This window comes from Schistocerca serialis, chromosome 8 (assembly GCF_023864345.2).
Source record: "Schistocerca serialis cubense isolate TAMUIC-IGC-003099 chromosome 8, iqSchSeri2.2, whole genome shotgun sequence".
In the NCBI taxonomy this organism is placed as follows: domain Eukaryota; kingdom Metazoa; phylum Arthropoda; class Insecta; order Orthoptera; family Acrididae; genus Schistocerca; species Schistocerca serialis.
Window position 1 is genome coordinate 608,095,763 of NC_064645.1, and position 21,374 is coordinate 608,117,136.

A 21,374-nucleotide genomic window follows, 5' to 3' on the forward strand; every position below is an offset into this window, starting at 1 on the left:
TTTAATCCATAATTGGAGGCCATCGGTCTGACGGTAAAGGCATCACAAGTTAAATATCTATTGATAATGGCGCCTTGCTAGGTCGTAGCAAATGACGTAGCTGAAGGCTATGCTAACTATCGTCTCGGCAAATGAGAGCGTATTTGTCAGTGAACCTTTCCTAGCAAAGTCGGCTGTACAACTGGGGCGAGTGCTAGAACGTCTCTCTAGACCTGCCGTGTGGCGGCGCTCGGTCTGCAATCACTGACAGTGGCGACACGCGGGTCCGACGTATACTAACGGACCGCGGCCGATTTAAAAGCTACCACCTAGCAAGTGTGGTGTCTGGCGGTGACACCACAAAAATAATTGCCAGGGTATGACAATTACAAAACCCTCTCCCCTCAAGCCCCCTTGGCACAATAGTAGCAGAAGTGAAAGTGATAGCGCGATTGTGAACATGAATGTGTGGTGTTAACCAGTGTTGTGGAAGCTGTCACGTATTATAAACAGGCACGCCAGTTGGTCAATTCCATATCTCTCAGGAAGTCTCAGTACTTACAGTCGAGCTCAGTGTGATACAGGTAATGTAAAGTAGTGATCAATTCAAAAATTGTTTTGGACATCACAGTGCTTTACTAGGCATAGTCCTGTTGGAGATGATATTATGCTGTTGTCTTCCTCAGACCTTTGAACAGACTTAAAACTAAAACTAAACTCCGATTGAAGAGGCTTTGGAAGGCCTAACGGTACTGACCAACCGCTGTGTCATCTGCTGCCGCCGGCCAGAGTGGCCGAGCGGTTCTAGGCGCTACAGTCTGGAATCGCGCGACCGCTACAGTTGCAGGTTCGAATCCTGCCTCGGACATGGATGTGTGTGATGTCCTTAGGTTAGTTAAGTATAAGTAGTTCTAAGTTCTTGGGGACTGATGACCACAGAGGTTAAGTCCCACAGTGCTCAGAGCCATTTGAACCAATCATCTGCTGCCCATAGGCATCACTGGATGCGGATATGGAGGGGCGTGTGGTCAGCACACCACTCTCCTAGCCACTGTCAGATTTCGTGACCGGAGCCGCTACTTCTCGATCAAGTATCTCCTCAATTTGCCTCACAAGGGCTGGGTGCATCCCGCTTGCCGACAGCGCTCGGGAGACTGGACAGTTACCCATCCAAATGCTAGGCAAGCCCGACAGTGCTTAACTCTGGTGATCTGCAGTTAAACGTGGATTCCGATCCAAGGTGCAACTCAAAGTCTTCGGCCTGGAATCTCGTTTACTGGAGTAGAATTGTCGTCAGTGATGAGTTCCGCTTCGAACTGAGCCCCGATGACCATTGAGGACGGCTCTGGAGTCGCCCTGGAGAGCAGTGGGATGTCACCCTGACTGTCGCCCGCCGTACGGCTCGACAACCAGTAGTGATCGTCTTTGCCATTCCATTTCATAGCAAGGTCCTTTCGTTGTAATCCTCGGCACCCCTACAACACATTGGTACGTCGACAATATTGTACACACCGTTTCGGTGCCCTTCATGGCAAGCCGGCCTAAGCTTACATTCCAGCAAGATAATGCCCACCTGCACATGGTGAGGGTTTCTACGGCCTCCCTGCATGCTTGCCAAGCCCTGCCTTGGCCAACAAGATCGGCAGATATCTCCCCAGTTGAGTACGTCTGGAGCATTATGGGCAGGTCCCTCCGACAATTTCGAGATTTTAACGATCTGACGCGCCAATTTATCAGTGCTTGGCACGATATCCCTCAGCAGGTCATCAATCAACTCTTTCAATCATTGCAATAACTGCTTGCATAAGAGCTCAATTTGCTCAATGTGTGAAGCTCTTTCTCTTGAATAAAGCATCCAGATTTTCTGAAATTATAATCATTTTTTGGTCTTTAAATGTACATCACATCTACTGATTCTACTGATTTCCGTACCATTCGGATAATTCCTTCATGGTGGGTAGTTTTTTTTTAGAATGTTCATGGGGACGCTGCAAACAGTCTAGATTATCTTAGCTAGGTAGCTTTCTAATTGTTGTGAGTGGTAAAGCCGAGGTGCTATCGCGATATGCTATTATACTATTCCAGAGCATATAAAGAAATGTATATATAAGCTTATAAGGGGCAGTTTTCTATTTCACTGCTTATATCCTTCTTATGTTCAACTATGTTTGTAATGCTTCTTATCGTTAAATTGTATTTGTCCAGTACTCATCCATTCCTTTTATATTTTCGTCTGCTTTGTTTTTAGCCAATCCATATACACAAATCTCAGTTCATATTACTTGGGCCTGTGTGGTGATACATACTACTCCAGAGAAGTGAAGCGTATAGGTTTGTAAGTGACGACACTCGCGAACGAAAACTACAAAATAAAGTGTCGTAAGAAAGAGCACAGATATCGTACGGAACTGATATTTTTATTTGCACGTGACGAGTCATCATGAGGGACGAGGAGTGTCTTCCTGAGAGGAAACATCTGCTTGTGAGCGAAAGTGTAAGTTCCGGGGATTGCTCAACTGCTTCGAAGAGACTCAGAAGTTCTAAGAGGCTATGTAGACACTTTTGACAACGTCGTTTAGTCTGTGTTAGAAAATAGGTGAGATGTTCTTTTAATTTTCATTCGTTGCTTCGTGTCTGGACTCTAAGGTGGGATGTTAATATTTAGAAGAGGTCCTGTTTTAATGTGTATGAAAATGCATATTTGAAGAGTTATTAGATGAGTTATGGATTCAAGATCACCTTCTTATGTTATTTAATATAAGTTTCAAATTGTAGTATGGTTTCTATTTTATATATATTATAAAGCTAATGTTGAGACATAACTTCTTTTTATTAATTGCTTACTGTAACGGTTCTAAGAAACTCTTTATCTCAACTTACAATGTACTTATAATGTAAGTATAAACAATATGACTAAATATAACAATAAATACACAAGCAAAATATTTGATCTGTAAAAGACTTGCAATGTATGGGGAGCTAAATCTGATGACTATGGCTTATCAGAATCACATTCCCCCCAAATACGAATTTGTTATGCTAGCCAAAAGGCACATTTCACATTAAATGAAAGCATATAAAACATTCTAGGTTTCTTTTCCGCGTCAGGTCAGTGTAAAAACCCAAACAATGATCACCTGCCTCGTTTTCGCCGAGAAATGTGGCTGTTGTTGTTATTATAACCTCTTATAGCCCACAGACAGTTTGTGAATGGTGAGTATACATCGCCATTACGGCATGCTATCAGAGACTGTGTCTGGTTCTGCGCTGGTGATGCATAATCTCTGGCAGCATGACGTCATGATGATGTACGCCCACCAATCACAAGCTGCCTATGAGCTACGAAAGATCACCACAAAAGCAGCCACCAGGCACGAGAGTTAGTTGGTCTTGGCGAAGACGATGGAGGTCTTGGTCGAATGTTTGAGATGTTTACTCCGATTTGACACGAAAAAAAGTGACAATGTTATATACAAGAATGTCGTTCTATGTTACTGTGAAACAAGGTAACTGCAGTGGAAACGTTTGGCTGGTATTTTCCTTGCAACACTGGACGAAACAGGAACGACTCGTTAATTACAAGAGGTTTGTTGCACCATTGTTCGACTAACTCCACAGAGTGTAGTGTAGTTACCTGTTAGCCTTGGAGAGCGAGGGCAGGGACATGTAGCGCTGTATCATCATCTGGTGGATGCCAGACACTGCCAGCCAGTGTATTGCACCTCCGAGCACGAGGCTGGGCAGCGCTGTGCGTACTTTAGGGTCGGGATCCAGGCTGTGGGCAAAAGGAAAGAAAGCCACCTCTTTTTTTGTTTTTGCAATAGTTTACATTTTACCATGAAAAATGCTGCAATTGTAAATTTTAAGAAGTAGTTATTACAACAGTCTCAGCTGCAAACTATCACAAATGATAACTAGTTTTGATCATGTTATGATCATCTTCAGATCTACAAATAAATAAAGCGGGATAACATATATTGAAAACATGTACAATTTAGAAATCTTATTATTATATTGTTATTTTTATTGTTATTATTATATTGTAATTCTGTCAGAGACAGCAAAGGACTTGGAAGAGCAGTTGATCGGAATGGACAGTGTCTTGAAAGGAGGATATAAGATGGATATCAACAAAAGCAAAACGAGGATAATGGAATGTAGTCGAATTAAGTCGGGTGATGCTGAGGGAATTAGACTAGGAAATGAGACACTTAAAGTAGTAAAGGAGTTTTGCTATTTGGGGAGCAAAATAACTGATGATGGTCGAAGTAGAGAGGGTATAAAATGTAGACTGGCAATGGCAAGGAAAGCGTTTCTGAAGAAGAGAAATTTGTTAACATCGAGTATAGATTTAAGTGTCATGAAGTCGTTTCGGAAAGTATTTGTATGGAGTGTAGCCATGCATGGAAGTGAAACGTGGACGATAAATAGTTTGGAGAAGAAGAGAGTAGAAGATTTTGAAATGTGGTGCTACAGAAGAATGCTGAAGATTAGATGGGTATATCACATAACTAATGAGGAGGTATTGAATAGGATTGGGGAGAAGAGAAATTAGTGGCACAACTTGACTGGAAGAAGGGATCAGTTGATAGGACATATTCTGAGGCATCAAGGGATCACCAATTTAGTATTGGAGGGCAGCGTGGAGGGTAAAAATCGTAGAGGGAGACCAAGAAATGAGTACACTAAGCGGATTCAGAAGGATTAAGGCTGCAGTACGTACTGGGAGATGAAGCAGCTGGTACAGGATAGATTAGCATTGAGAGCTGCATCAAACCAGTCTCAGGACTGAAGACAACAACAACATTATTATATCTTGATTAATTACAAATTTTGAAAAGTCTAACACATATGGTATAAGAACTCCCAAGGTGACCATGCCTGTCCGTCATCTCTGTTTTCGTCCATATTTATGATATACTCAGGGCACAGCCAGAAATGAAAGTGATAGAAATGACAGTTCCAGTGGCCAATCGTTCCGAAAAAAAGAGCAGTTTTGGTGCAGGTCAGGTGAAGTGGGAGCCAACTGTGTTGGTGTAGTTACCAGGCAATGGTTGATTCAGAGGAAATAGAGCAGAACAGTAATCCGAAGGTCAGGGGTTGGAGTCCCTATACAGAAAATATAGTTTATTTTAAATTTTTGTGTTATTTGCACTATAAATAAACCGAAATAACTATCGATAAATGCAATTATTAATATTTTCGTAAAAGGCATGAAAGGGAAAGGCAAAGGAAAATTTGGGGATTCCAAATAAATTTTCAGGAAGGGATTTTAAGTGTGTATGAGAACTTTGTATATGAAATTAGATACTTTTATTATTTTTCAGTTGATGATTTACAAGTGCCGGGGTGATATTCATTGTAAAAACAGGAGAAGCAGTAACTGCCTCGACATCTTGCACGCATTATACATGCTGCATTTCTGTAATTACATGGTTATTTTAAGGCTTCTATGAAAACAAAACTTGATTCAATTCATAAAAGGTTCTCTCTCCTCGCACAGTCTAGCAGCAAACCACACGTAGTGCATCGTTTCACTAAATATTGGCGAGGACAGTTGGCGAGGTAAAATGGAATGTACTTTAATGCGGTTTTGTCAGGGTGTGATTTCTGTTTCTCTGTCGATGGTCCGATTTCACACGTACTGGGAACCTATGTTCACTTGCAGCTGCCGAAGGCTGCTCGAAGGTAAAACTGAAACTAAGGAATATTAAGTCCTGTACTTTTTAGTTACAATTCATTTTTGGGAAGTTATTTGCAGAGTTCTCTTGGACACTGAAACTACAATCCTTTTTTGGAAAATTATTTACAATCCCAAATTTTCCTTTGCCTCTCCTTTTTATGGCTTTTACGAAAATAATTTATAATGAGCATTATTTCGTTTCATTTGCACTGTAAGTAACGTAAAAATTGATTTAAAAAATCTAACAAGCTGAGAAAACGGGGCCGAATTTACTGATCACCACAGCTTGATAACATCATAGGCATGAGCCAACCACCTTAAATATTAGGACTTCTGAAGCACACACCCTATTGTATTCAATTTCCAGCAGTCAGATTGCATAGGCACTCGACTCCACAAACCTCAGATTATTGTTCAACACTATTTCTGCTTTGTCAGTAGCTGCCTGTCAAATATGCTAAAGTAAATGGCTCATGCCTTGCCTCATCCACGCGAAATGCATTTTTTCTGAACTCTTGGTCATCTGGAGCTCCCACTTCTCATGCTTTCACCTCTGGCCAAATCCTGTAGATACCACAAATTGGGAAGAAAATGGTGTTGATGAGTATGTGCAGTCCCCTTGTCAGTCAAAGGCTGAATTACACTGCAGAAAGGAATTTTGAGTAAACTTAATTTTTTTTCTCTGTTGTGCAAAGAATTGAGCGAAGACAGGCCCAAGATGAGTGCCGAAATCAGAATTTAACCAGGAAGGAAGACCAATAAGGTAAATAGCGAGGCACACAACTGGGGCATTGCAACAGCAAATTCGAGTAGAGAGTGCAGAGTGCGACCACAGCAGCATGGTCGCACCATAATGTCATTCTGACAGCATTGCAAGGTGCCCTTAAACAAAATGTAAATGGAAATGGGCGTCATTGGCCGCGAGGCCCCTTACGGGGCAGGTTCGGCTGCCTTAGTGCAGGTTTTATTACATTCGACGCACCGGTTGGGGATGAAATGATGATGAAGACAACACAACACCCAGTCTCTAAGCGGAGAAAATCCCCGACCCAGCCGGGAATTGAACCCGGGCCGTTAGGACGGCAATCCGTCACGCTGACCACTGAGCTATCGGGGCGGACACAGCATGTAAATCATACACAAGAACTGCAGGCCACAGATGGGATATTGCAGTATGGTGCAAAGCACCGACAAGCTGAGAAAACGGGGTCAAATTTGCTCATCACTACAGCTTCATAACATCATCAGAACAAGCCAACCATATCAAATACTGGGACTTCTGAAGTACACACTCTATTCTATTCAGTTGGCAGCAGTTCGTGATAAGTTGCTGCAACAGTCTTGTGTGTTTCAGCGAACGTACATTTAGTCTATTACATGATGTGGTGCACAATATTCGTCTGATGACTTCTATTACTATACACCAGCCAGCCTGATGCACTCCACTGGCCACTGATGGGAAGACCTAATCATCTTTGACCACCAACCTTCTGGTGGTCTAATGTGGGTGATCTGCTACTTGTTGACGACCCACATTGTCGGAAGAGGTGCATTCGTGCTGTACCTGTGACCAGCTACTGGAGTCTTGGCCGCTTCTTGTTGGGAAGCCAGGACGTACTTCTGCATGGCTGGCATCATCCCATGTGGAGCTTTTGGCCGCTGACCCGGATGTGAACTTTGATGTCTTCCGAAGTGCTTTGATAAAGCAGCGTGCCATGCTGTTAGTGTTCTCGGCGAGTGGACATCGCCTGCGGGCCTCTGGGTCGGCATCCCGCATGACACCGCCTCTGCTGAGGGTACAGTTTCCGACCTCCGACATGCAAAGCAGATGGCACTGAGCTCGAACAGTCAGCAAATTCCGGCCATGTGCACTGTTCTCCTGCCTTCGGTCAAGCTATTTGCGTTGTATGATTTTGAAAATAAAAGTACTGAAAACCAATACTGTACTACTAACAACCTCAGGCGTTTCACTGGCCCTCGCTTCCACACTGCGAGGTCGGCATCCTGCGGCCACAGAGACCGCAGCTTCCTGTGTCTCCACAATTGGTGTAAGAAATGGCTCTTACTTTAGGACTTTGGTGGGAGTCGAGCCACATCTGCAGCATCAGCTGTCATCACCTGTCCAGGCTTGGAGTCTGTTGCAATGCGCTGTGGTGAGTGAACATTTTTTGTTTGCCTTTTTGGCATTTTGTGTGGCCATAACTTGTACAGACATAAGTAGCATTTTGGAAGTGTCGTTTGTTAAGTAATAGCAGCCTGAAGACTGCAGGGAATCGTATGTAATGCCAATGAGGTGTAAATTCTGTAATTTAACAGGGCATGAGTTTCCATGCACTACAGCAGCGCCAGCTCACGTGAAATTTGTAGACGAGTTGATCGTCTGCCATAGGACTGTTTAGAGTCCCGCTGGGCCATGACACGGCGTAAAAACTAATTTAATTTATTTTTGCGTGTGTTGTAAGTGGAGTTTCCCCATTTTTCTCTTATTGTAATAGCAGTTATAGAATACGCAGAATGCCAGAGACATGTACATTTATCATGGGTGACAATGATGCGGCATTATCACAACAAGAAACCAGGTTTATTCTCGGCCATAATGGCTATGTTTGTGAACCGTGACTGTGTGGGATAATTATTTATTTCTAATTTCTGCTACCAGTCACTTTTTTATTTTATATTTAATCTAATACAATACAACGCCTTTCGAACATGTTCTGTTCATCTTCAGGCGTTTATACATACGTACATACATACAGAGAAATGTTACTTAAAAATAAACAGACTTAAACCAGATTAATCTAGAACTCTTTGTCCATTGTTTGTTACTGTAGCGGCTGGTGTGGCATTTTTTGGGGGGGGGGGGGGGGGAGGGGCAGTGGATGGCTAGAAATCGAAATCAGTGATGTCTTCTGCTGGCGTCCTTCCTTGTGGTTTACTATGTATGATATCACAGCCTGTATAGGATGTAGATAGATTTGCATCAGTTATGTGTTACGAAAATAGTGTGAAACGCTTTTGTATGACAGACGGTTGATCACTTACGATTTCATCATCTTGCTGCTTCACTTGCATCACTGGTGTAATGGCGGAGCTGTTGATTAGCATTACACTATTGCACATTGTATTTTATCACTGACTGCCAAAGTGATTCACTGCACAAATTGCTTGGACATACATGCAATCGATACAGACCCACATGCTACAGTGCGCCATCTTGTGTTGTGTGCATAACGTTTACATGTATGTCCAAGCAAATTTGTGTAGTGAATTACGTTGGCAGTCAGTGATAAAATACAATGTGCAATAGTGTAATGCTAATCAATAGCTCCGCCATTACACCAGTGATGCAAGTGAAGCAGCAAGATGATGAAATCGTAAGTGATCAACTGTCTGTCATACAAAAGCCTTTCACACTATTTTCGTAACACATAACTGATGCAAATCTATCTCCACCCTATACAGGCTGTGATAACATACAAAGTAAACCACAAGGAAGGACGCCAGCAGAAGACATCACTGATTTCGATTTCTAGCCATCCACTGCCCCCCTCCCCCCCTCTCCCCGCTCCACCAAAAAAAAAAAAAAAAAAAAAATGCCGCACCAGCCGCTACAGTAACAAACAATGCACAAAGAATTCTAGATTAATCTGGTTTAAGACTGTTTATTTATAAGTAACATTTCTCTGTATGTGTGTACGTATGTATAAACGCCTGAAGATGAACAGAACATGTTCAAAACGCGTTGTATTATGTTGGATTAAACATAAAATAAAAAAGTGACTGGTAGCAGAAATTAGAAATAAATAAGAAACCAGGTTATTGGTGGTTAATTCTCAGCAGAAGAAATACAATAAAGAATTATATGGTATAGTAGAAGCATTGCAAGCTATTCAGCAGCAGATGCAGTTGGGACCGGGGTAGGTAAAGGCAGTGTTAATTTTACCTCCTCGCTCTGTCGATCCTTTAGCAGCCAACTTGATAACGCCTTTTTGTGGGAAAACAACGGAGGATGTTACTCTGTTTATTAGCGAAGTTGTCGCTACCATAAAATTGAGTAACTGGTCAGACGAAACATGTCTGCACATATCTAATTTACGGTTAGTGGGCGAGGCTAAAATATACGTTATGTATCGTGAGATACTTAGTAAGGCAGAAATGTTTGAGCAGTTAGCGTTGCCTGCGCCAGTGCTGCCAGAAGCAGAATAACATGAAATTATTCACGGAAAAGCTTAGTAGTCTGGCATAGAAACACAATGAGTTAGTGGAACACTTCTTAGGCAGAATCCAAAAGATTAATGCATAAACATATGCACTGATATGAACAGAGGCTGACAGTCATTCTGCGTCAAGCTAAAAACATGGCTGTCGCTTACTTTTTAGTGGATATCCTCACTGACATGTCAGGTACAGTCAGAATGGAGAACGTTATGCATCCGAGGCTACTAGAATCGCCATACACTTAGAGGAAACTGATACTGTTAGGAAAGGGCTTAATGCAAGGTACAAAAGTTTTTAGTAGACACAGATGTGCATGTGTCAGCCATTAGTCAGGACCTCTTAGGCAGGAAGAGACTGAGATTACATTGGGCAGGTGACTATGTAAAGTCATTAGGGAAAACACTGCTTGACTTTAGTATTGGACCTAAGCGTTTTTTGGAGCACATGTTGGTGAAGGGTGTTATGCATTGCTCAGACTCGACTTCAGTAGTAAACATCTTGTTAAAATCGATCTTAGGTGGTATACAACTGAACTTGCTGGAAATTTGTTTCCACTGGGAGCAACAACTGCAAGCGAGGCAATGTCACAAGGTGCACTGATCATGTAGGTGTTGCCAATTGAAATGCAAACATGTATGCTAAGGTTAGTTCCTATCATAACGCACTGACAGTTACAAAAGAGTTAGTTTCGATTACTATACGTACCGATTTACCAGAGGAAGTATTGTGTATGGTAGAACCACTAGAGAGTAATGAAGAAATGGATAAAATGCATTGTTTTGTGGGCAAAAGTGTGACACGCATTACTACTATAAATTGTGAATTTTTGGTTCCTGTTAGCCTTTTGTCAAAGATCTTAATGATTGCCACGTTAGATGTTTTGGATGAAGAAGCTAAGGATAGGTCATGTGATTACCAAATCTGCAGGCTGCATCCGAATTATGCAAAAAAAAAAAAAAAAAAAAAAAAAAAAAAAAAGCGAATCACTTATGAGGGAGTGATCAACAAGCGCTGGAGGCTTTACTACTACAGTTTACTGATTTGTGTAATACAAATGGCCGGTTGTCAGCAACACTTCTTACACAACACTGTGTACACACCGGCAATAATACTCATGTCTGTTGGAAGCCATACTGTGTACCAAAGCATATCCAACCATTACTGGAAGAATTCATTGATCAAAACTAGCAGAAGAAAATATGGTGATAGTGGATATTAGCAGACCATTTATCAGTTATACGTCGTCATGTGGTAACTATGTCTTTCAGTTTTACAAGCAACATGATTCATGGCTCGTGCATGTAAAGGCCTTTGAAGATATCGACTTGTACCTTACCTTGACTACAGCCGGACCCCTTGCGTGTATTGTTTTGATTTCCCAGCTGCCATCTTGATCTCTGTGTTACCCTGACAACAGCCTCACTGCGAGTACACACCAGAGGGCATTGCTTAGTAGTTATACGGCGATACCTATATATTTTAGTATTTTTATCATTTCATGGAATTAATGCCAGCTGTATGCCACTTTATGACAATACGTATATAAAAATAAATTTTTTTTTGTTCTTTTGTTCAACAGCTGGAAAATAAACTACGGGCCATTAAAATTGCTACACCACGAAGATGAAGTACTACAGACGCGAAATTTAATCGACAGGAAGAAGATGCTGTGATATGCAAATGATTAGCTTTTGAGAGCATTCACACAAGGTTGGCGACACCTACAACGTGCTGACATGCGGAAAGTTTCCAACCAATTTCTCATACACAAACAGCAGTTGACATGCGTTGCCTAGTGAAATGTTGTGATGCCTCGTGTAAAGAGGAGAAATGCGTACCATCACGTTTCCGACTTTGATAAAGGTCGGATTGTACCCTATCGCGATTGCGGTGTATCGTATCGTGACCGTGCTGCTCGCATTGGTCGAGATCCAGTGACTGTTAGCAGAATATGGAATCGGTGGGTTCAGGAGGGTAATACGGAACGCCGTGCTGGATCCCAACGGCCTCGTATCACTAACAGTCGAAATGGCAGGCATCTTATCCGCATGGCTGTAACGGATCGTGAGCCACGTCTCGATCCCTGAGTCAACAGATGGGGACGTTTTCAAGACAACCACCATGTGCACGAAAAGTTCGACGACGTTTGCAGCAGCATGGACTATCAGCTGGGAGACCATGGCTGCTGTTGCCCTTGACGCTGCATCACAGACAGGAGCGCCTGCGATGATGCACTCAACGACGAACCTGGATGCACCAATGGCAAAACGCCATTTTTTCGGATGAATCCAGGTTCTGTTTACAGCATCATGATGATCGCATCCGTGTTTGGCGACATCGCGGTGAACGCACATTGGAAGCGTGTATTCGTCATCAGCATACTGGCGTATCACTCGGCGTGACGGTAGGGGGTGCCATTGGTTACACGTCTCGGTCATCTTTGTTCGCATTGACGGCACTTCGAACAGTGGACGTTACATTTCAGATGTGTTACTATCCGTGGCTCTACCCTTCATTCGATCCCTACGAAACCCTAAATTTCAGCAGGATAATGCACGACCGCATGTTGCAGGTCCTGTACGGTCCTTCCTGGATACAGAAAATGTTCGACTGCTGCCCTGGCCAGGACATTCTCCAGATATCTCACCAATTGAAAACGTCTGGTCAATGGTGGCCGAGCAACTGGCTCGTCACAATACGCCAGCCACTACTCTTGATGATGTGTGGTATCGTGTTGAAGCTGCATGGGCAGCTGTACCTGTACACGCCATCCAAGCTCTGTTTGACTCAATGCCCAGGCGTATCAAGGACGTTATTACGGCCAGAGGTGGTTGTTCTGGGTGCTGATTTCTCAGGATCTATGCACCCAAATTGCGTGAAAATGTTATCACATGTCAGTTCTAGTTTAATATATATGTCTAATGAATACCCGTTTATCATCTGCATTTCTTCTTGGCGTAGCAATTTTAATGCCCAGTAGTGTATTAAGAACGTTGTCTTTGCAGCTTGTACTAATGCCACTAGGTGCCACTTTATCTTCTCTCAGGCTGTAAGCTCACTTATTTTAACATAAAAGAGTCTATTATCTGATGATCTGCAACTATTTATCCATTTATATATTCGTATTTATAACTTGTTTTTTAAATTCCGTACAATATCTATATCTCAAATCTTGTGAAGCGTGTACCATTGGCTGGGGCTGACGTAATCCGTTTTCGGCGCAAAATTTGCACACTATTTAACCTGTGCAGCCATTGCTCAAAAGCGTACAATCGTGAGAATGAGGGGAACCGCGGGCAGCAGCCATATGGCTAAATACTACATCGCTGAATGAGATTTTCACTCTGCAGCGGAGTGTGCGGTCATATGAAACTACCTGGCAGATTAAAACTGTGTGCTGGACCGAGACTCCAAATCGGGACCTTTGCCTTTCGGGGGCAAGTGCTCTACCATCTGAGCTACCGAAGCACGACTCACGCCCGGCACTCACAGCTTTACTTCTGCCAGTATCTCGTCTCCTACCTTCCAAATTTACAGAAGCTCTCCTGCGAACCTTGCGATATCCTTTCTTTCAGGAGTGCTAGTTCTGCAACGTTCGCAGGAGAGCTTCTGTAAAGTTTGGATGGCAGGAGACGAGGTACTAGCAGAAGTAAAGCTGTGAGGACGGGGCGTGAGTCGTGCTTGGGTAGCTCAGTTGGTAGAGCACTTGCCCCCGAAAGGCAAAGGTCCCGATTTGGAGTCTCGGTCCAGCACACAGTTTTAATCTGCCACGAAGTTTCACTACATCGCTACTTTTCTCTGACGCCATACTCATCAAACGTCCTGTAACTCTGCTGTTCTTGTTGTTTCAGCGCTGATTTTCTGAAAATGACTTTTATGTGAAGTCAAATCCGATCATTAATAAAATATTATTGCCATCTAGATCGTTGTTTTAACCCAGTTGTATCACTAGACCATTGTTATTCCTCTGGACCATGTTGCCCAAAGTTATCATTCTAAAGTTGTCTAAGTCGAGTGTTGATTATATAATTGTGAAGTATAAACGTGAAGAAACAACCACAACTAAATGAAGAGCAGGCTGGCCTCATGTGATGAGTGACAGGGACTACCGAGTGTTGCAAAGAGTGCTTGTAAAAAATCACACGAAGCACACTGAGTAGTTCCAAAGTAGTACCAGCAGCCTAGCTAGCACAGGGCCAGCCAGGGCGTGCCAGACTTCATAGGTGTACAGTGTGCGGGCCATTTGTGGTGCAAAGCCCGGCCTTTCGCACTGCTTTTCTCAGACTTTGCTCAGTCCTTCTCGGAAGTATCCTGAACAGCTTGACGTTTCATATAGCATTGCAGTGAGGCATTTTGCGGTTGGCACAACCCTCTGAATTCAGCAGAATCATGGTGTCTGCGCTGTTTATCCTTCGCTATTTGTTCGTGCTATGAAGGACGGGAATTTAAGGAGATGGGACCTGGATAAACTGACTAAACCAGAGGTTGTACAGAATTTAAGGAAGAGCATAAGGGAACAATTGACAGGAATGGGGGAAAGAAATACAGTAGAAGAAGAATGGGTAACTTTGAGAGATGAAATAGTGAAGGCAGCAGAGGGTAAAGTAGGTAAAAAGGCGAGGGCTGCTAGAAATCCTTGGGTAACAGAAGAAATATTGGACTTAATTGATGAAAGGAGAAAATATAAAAATTCAGTAAATGGAGCAGGCAAAAAGGAATACAAAAATCTCAAAAATGAGATCGATAGGAAGTGCAAAATGGCTAAGCAGGGATGGCTAGAGGACAAATGTAAGGATGTAGACGCTTGTCTCACCAGGGGTGCGATAGATACTGCCGACAGGAAAATTAAAGAGACCTTTGGAGAAATGAGAATCACTTGTATGAATATCAAGAGTTCAGATGGAAACCCAGTTCTAAGCAAAGAAGGGAAAGCAGAATGGTGGAAGGAGTATTTAGAGGGTCTATACAAGGGCGATGTACTTGAGGACAATATTATGGAAATCGAAGAGGATGTAGATGAAGATGAAATGGGAGATATGATACTGCGTGAAGAGTTTGCCAGAGCACTGAAAGACCTGAGTCGAAACAAGGCCCCAGGAGTAGACAACATTCCATTACAACTACTGATGGCCTTGGGAGAGCCAGTCCTGACAAAACTCTACCATCTGGTGAGCAAGATGTATGAGACAGGCGAAATACCCTCAGACTTCAAGAAGAATATAATAATTCCAATCCCAAAGAAAGCAGGTGTTGACAGATGTGAAAATTACCGAACTATCAGTTTAATAAGTCACGGATGCAAAATACTAACACTAATTCTTTACAGACGAATGGAAAAACTAGTAGAAGCCGACCTCGGGGAAGATCAGTTTGGATTCCGTAGAAATATTGGAACACGTGAGGCAATACTGACCCTACGACTTATCTTAGAAGATAGATTAAGGAAAGGCAAATCTATGTTTCTAGCATTTGTAGACTTAGAGAAAGCTTTTGACAATGCTGACTGGAATACTCTCTTTCAAATTCTGAGGGTGGCAGGGGTAAAATACAGGGAGCGAAAGGCTGTACAGAAACCAGATGACAATTATAAGAGTCGAGGGGCATGAAAGGGAAGCAGTGGTTGGGAAGGGAGTGAGACAGGGTTGTAGCCTCTCCCCGATGTTACTCAATCTGTATATTGAGCAAGCAGTAAAGGAAACAAACGAAAAATTCGGAGTAGGTATTAAAATCCATGGAGAAGAAATAAAAACTTTGAGGTTCGCCGATGACATTGTAATTCTGTCAGAGACAGCAAAGGACTTGGAAGAGCAGTTGAACGGAATGGATAGGGTCTTGAAAGGAGGATATAAGATGACCATCTACAAAAGCAAAACGAGGATAATGGAATGTAGTCGAATTAAGTCGGGTGATGCTGAGGGAATTAGTTTAGGAAATGAGACACTTAAAGTAGTAAAGGAGTTTTGCTATTTGGGGAGCAAAATAACTGATGATGGTCGAAGTAGAGAGGATATAAAACGTAGACTGGCAATGGCAAGGAAAGAGTTTCTGAAGAAGAGAAATTTGTTAACATCGAGTATAGGTTTAAGTGTCAGGAAGTCGTTTCTGCAAGTATTTGTATGGAGTGTAGCCATGTATGGAAGTGAAACATGGACGATAAATAGTTTGGACAAGAAGAAAATAGAAGCTTTCGAAATGTGGTGCTACAGAAGAATGCTGAAGATTGGATCGGTATATGACATAACTAATGAGGAGGTATTGAATAGGATTGGGGAGAAGAGAAATTTGTGGCACAACTTGACTAGAAGAAGGGATCGGTTGGTAGGACATGTCCTGAGGCATCAAGGGATCACAAATTTAGCATTGGAGGGCAGCGTGGAGGGTAAAAATCGTAGAGGGAGACCAAGAGATGAATACACTAAGCAGATTCAGAAGGATGTAGGTTGCAGTAGTTACTGGGAGATGAAGAAGCTTGCACAGGATAGAGTAGCATGGAGAGCTGCATCGAACCAGCCTCAGGACTGAAGACCACAACAACAATGAAGGACGTTCACAGGTCGAGTGGCTGTTTGCGCAAGAAGAGGCAGTCTAGCGATCTATCATCACAATCCTTTAAAATCAGTGGGAGGGATACAAGAGAGGGGTGAGAATTCTCAATTCGCATAAGCGACAGGTATATTTGCTACAAAATGACATTACAGCACCATGCTGAAGAAAGAATTTAAAACTTTTAGGTGTCAATAAAAGAATAAATCATTACGATGATCGACTGACGGGATTCGTTGTTCCGTACATCAGGAAGCACTTTGTGCTAAATTTGTAGGCATGGAGCGCTTGAAGAAATTGGTGGTATGAATACCAAAATTTCTGAAGTCGCAGTCATTATTCTATTTTCAGTTGCAACAGTTTTCAATGGAATTGAACGAAGAAAATGGAGACTTCATATATTACTGCAAAGTGCTTTGGTTAAGTCTAGGGGTATCCATGGAACGATTTTTCGATTGACATTTCGCTATTGTTGAATTTATGAAGGAAAAAGAAGTGCAGGAACGAAAATTAGAACATTAAGAATGGATTGTAGACCTCTCATTTTAAGGGACTTGGCTGCGCCCTGGCCACAGTAGGCATTGCAAAGTAACTTCTTTCTATCTTGATGGAGATGCATTAAAAAAAAAAAAAAGAAAACATCGCGCTGTACAAGGGACATATTCTGGCACAGCCCAGTTCCTTAAACTCGCTGACGTTAAAGAAAGTGCGAAGCTTGAAGAATTCATTGTAGCCTTGCAAGAATTACAACGAGTCCGCAGCTCGTGGTCGTGCGGTAGCGTTCTCGCTTCCCGCGCCCGCGTTCCCGGGTTCGATTCCCGGCGGGGTCAGGGATTTTCTCTGCCTCGTGATGACTGGGTGTTGTGTGATGTCCTTAGGTTAGTTAGGTTTAGGTAGTTCTAAGTTCTAGGGGACTGATGACCATAGATGTTAAGTCCCATAGTGCTCAGAGCCAATTACAACGATAATTTTATAAAGGTTTTGAGGTCACTGTCAATCTTACAGCTACTATTTTAGAGACCGTCTTCCATTTCAATAGAAAATGCCCCGTGCATTTGCAGATGTAACTGATTGGCCTGCAAGGCAATTCCAGTTTTAATTGCAAATCAGTTTGCGTTAAAACTGTCCAGGTCATCTACATTGCTTTTCTCGGGCAGGTTTTCCGAGTCTCCATAACACGTCTGCAAAAGTGATATAGTATTTCGATCGACATATTTGTGTGGAAGACCTTTCCTCGCTTATCAAAATAAATAAGTCACGATTACGTGGCAGCTTGAGTGTGAAATTGTCTGTGTATGCCCGTATGCCAACAATTTGTACAAGATAAAAATTGCATTACGTCTTCAGCGCGCCAAAAAGATTGATTAATACTGAAACTTGTGATCTATGATGTTGAGAAGTGTGAAATATAAAACCGAGTCACATGCAGTACGACTGTACTGCCATTTGAATGTGCGCGTTCGCAGTCTTCCCCTTTTCCCCCTCCTCGCGTTCAGACAGCGCCGTGTGGCGGTAGGGGAAGTGTGAAGCGAGGCTGAGTGCTAAGGCACTCGGACCCCGGTATGGACCGCGAGCAGAAATCTTGGCCACCTCTGAGCCAATACAATGATTGTGCGTAGTGAATTAAAAAGAATGGGGTACAATAAGCCAACGTTTCTGTAAGTGATAATTAATGTGATGTAAAGAGCGCCTTCACGAGACAGTGGATGACTGGAAGCGAGTGATTTCTAGTGATGAATCATGCTATACTTTGTGGCATTCCGACGGAAGGGTTTGGGTTTGTCAAGTTCCTTGAGAAAGTTATCTGCCGCCAAGTGTAGTGCCAACGCTGAAGAGTGGTGGTGCTGTTAAACTATAGGGAGTATCTATCGTCGTCAGAGTAGGCTCCCGTTACTGCACTTAAGAAAACGCTAAATGCGGAAGGATATGAACACATTTATTATCGTGTTCTGCGTACGGTAGAGGAACAGTTAGGAGACTATTGTTATATGGGCATGACAATATCTCTCTCATACAGTAGCACCTGTGGGTCAGTGGTTTGTGGGTAACATTCCCGAAATGACTGGCCTGCGCATAATCCCGACCTGAACTCCATGGAACACGTTTGGTATGGGCTAGAACGTCGACTTTGGTACAGACTCCTGCGTCCAATATCACTACATTCTCTGGTTTCGGCTCTTGAGGAAGAATGGGCTGTCATTCTACCACAGATATTCAGACATTTGAAAGTTTCGTTAGCAGAGTTCAAGACATCAAAAATGCGGAGGAGGGGCACACTATATGTCTGGTAATAGGTGGCCAGATAATTTTGATCAGATTGTGTAGTAACATGACAGTTAGAGCTGGGACCTGTTCTGTCTGTTATCAGTTAAATATCAAGAGAATATCAATAATGATATACAAAAAGGGGGTCACCCACATCTCCATATAGTGTGCATCGTGGAATAATCTAATGTAGCCGGCCTTGTGGCCGAGCGGTTCTAGGCACTTCAGTCCGGAACCGCGCTGCTGTTACGGTCGCAGGCTCGAATCCTGCCTCGGGCATGGATGTGAGTGATGTCCTTAGGTTAACTAGGTTTAAGTAGTTCTAGGTCTAGGGGACTGATGACCTCAGATGTTAAGTCCAATAGTGCTCAGAGCCATTTGAACCATTTTTAATCTAATGTAGAGTCAGTCTTTGTACTTCAAACGTGTCACCTGGTAGGGCAGAATACTGAAGGTTCCACTTTGCGTTGTCTGTGCCATGTCGATAACATACGAAATAGAGACTCCACTTGCGCTGTTTAATGCCCCCTTAATGCAGCGTTAAACTGCCAAGGTAGAGTCACTGTTTTATAAACACTACTGGCCATTAAAATTGATACACCAAGAAGAAATGCAGATGATTCATTGGACTAATATATTATTCTAGAACTGACATGTGATTACATTTTCACGTAGTTTGGGTGCATAGATCCTGAGAAATCAGTACCCAGAACAACCACCTCTGGCCGTAACAACGGCCTTGATACGCCTGAGCATTGAGTCAAACAGAGCTTGGGTGTCGTGTACAGGTACAGCTGCCCTTGAAGCATCAACACGACCCCACAGTTCATCAAGAGTACTGACTGGCGTATTGTGGCGAGCCAGTTGCTCGGCCACCATTGACCAGACGTTTTGAATTGGTGATAGATCTGGAGAATGTGCTGGCCAGGGCAGCAGTCGAACATTTTCTGTATCTAGAAAGGCCCGTACAGGACCTGCAACATGCGGTCGTACATTATCCTGCTGAAATGTAGGGTTTCGCAGGGATCGAACGAAAGGTAGAGCCACGGGTCGTAACACATCTGAAATGTAACGTCCACTGTTCAGTGTGCCGTCAATGCGAACAAGAGGTGACCGAGACGTATAACCAATGGCACCCCATACCATCACGCCGGGTGATACGCGAGTATGGCGATGACGAATACACGCTTCCAATGTGCGTCCACCGCGATGTCGCCAAACACGGATGCGACCATCGTGATGCTGTAAACAGAAGCTGGATTCATCCGAAAAAATGACGTTATGCCATTCGTGCACCCAGGTTCGTCGTTGAGTACACCATCGCAGGCGCTCCTGTCTGTGATGCAGCGTCAAGGGTAACCGCAGCCATGGTCTCCGAGCTGATAGTCCCTGCTGCTGCAAACGTCGTAGAACTGTTCGTGCAGATGGTTGTTGTCTTTCAAACGTCCCCACCTGTTTACTCAGGGATCGAGACGTGGCTGCACGATCCGTTACAGCGACGCGGATAAGATGCCTGTCATCTCGACTGCTAGTGATACGAGGCCTTTGGGATCCACCAAGGCGTTCCGTATTACCCTCATGAACCCACCGATTCCATATTCTGTTAACAGTCATTGGATCTCTACCAACGCGAGCAGCAATGTCGCGATACGATAAACCGCAATCGCGATAGGCTACAATCCGACCTTTATGAAAGTCGGAAACGTGATGGTACGCATGTCTCCTCCTTACACGAGGCATCACAACAACGTTTCACCAGGCAACGCCGGTCAACTGCTGTTTGCTTATGAGAAATCGGTTGTAAACTTTCCTCAAGTCAGCACGTTGTAGGTGTCGCCACTGGCGCCAACCTTGTGTGAATGCTCTGAAAAGCTAATCATTTGCATATCACAGCATCTTTTTCCTGTCGGTTAAATTTCTCGTCTGCAGCATGTCATCTTCGTGGTGTAGCAATTTTAATGGCCAGCAGTGTATTATCGACACGACTGTGAAAGCGAAAATGGGACCCTTCAATTACAAAAGACAGGTAAAAGTATACATCTAGAGGTCTGAGCCGTCATTGGCCACTTCCTGTCTACACTGTATAGGTTCCTTAGACGAGGCCAGAGACGCACTCACACTGGAGACTCTATGCGTCCCGACTGGAGGTTGCGACTCCAGACGACGCCGAAGCCGCCGACGTCTGCGGTGCCCTTGAAGATGACCAGCAGCACGCCGCCGAACATGAACACCGTCTGCACCACATCCGTCCACACCACCGCCTTGATGCCGCCCTGTGAGCCAAACAGAAGCACATCTGATTGGATGAACAAATCTCACACAGCTGTCAGCGACAATTACACGGTATGCAGGTTCTAACAAAGGGTCGTACCATCCTCACAACGCAAAAGAGGTCCAATCGTTCTTTCAATCACATATCGTGTACCGCGAATCCATTCACGAAAGAGAGTGTCGAACGGGGTGGAACGTTCAAGTTCTATAGGTTTTTCAAAAAGTGTGAAGTTGGACATTCCTTTTTTTTATAGAAAGTTAGCCGCTGATGCTGCTGTGGCGTATACAGACAAACTCTGAGTCTGAGATATTATTATCGCGAGTGGTAGCGAACAGTTGTTGAGAGCTTATATCGATATGATGTCTGTTCTTTCGGACATGTCCGAAAGAATAGACACCATACCCAAATAAGTAT

General features: G+C 43.4%; 1 protein-coding gene across 2 annotated transcripts in view; it reads right to left on the reverse strand.

Moving 5' to 3' along the window:
- LOC126416621 (sodium-coupled monocarboxylate transporter 1-like) overlaps nucleotides 1-21,374 on the reverse strand; it is a 334,959-nt gene that overhangs the window by 147,533 nt on the left and 166,052 nt on the right. For both annotated transcript variants that reach the window (XM_050084378.1, XM_050084377.1), the window contains exons 7-8: nucleotides 20,807-20,961; nucleotides 3,614-3,754 (exon numbers count right to left, since the gene is read on the reverse strand). In XM_050084378.1, coding sequence (XP_049940335.1) covers nucleotides 3,614-3,754; nucleotides 20,807-20,961 — 296 coding nt within the window. The remainder of the gene's footprint in view (nucleotides 1-3,613; nucleotides 3,755-20,806; nucleotides 20,962-21,374) is intronic.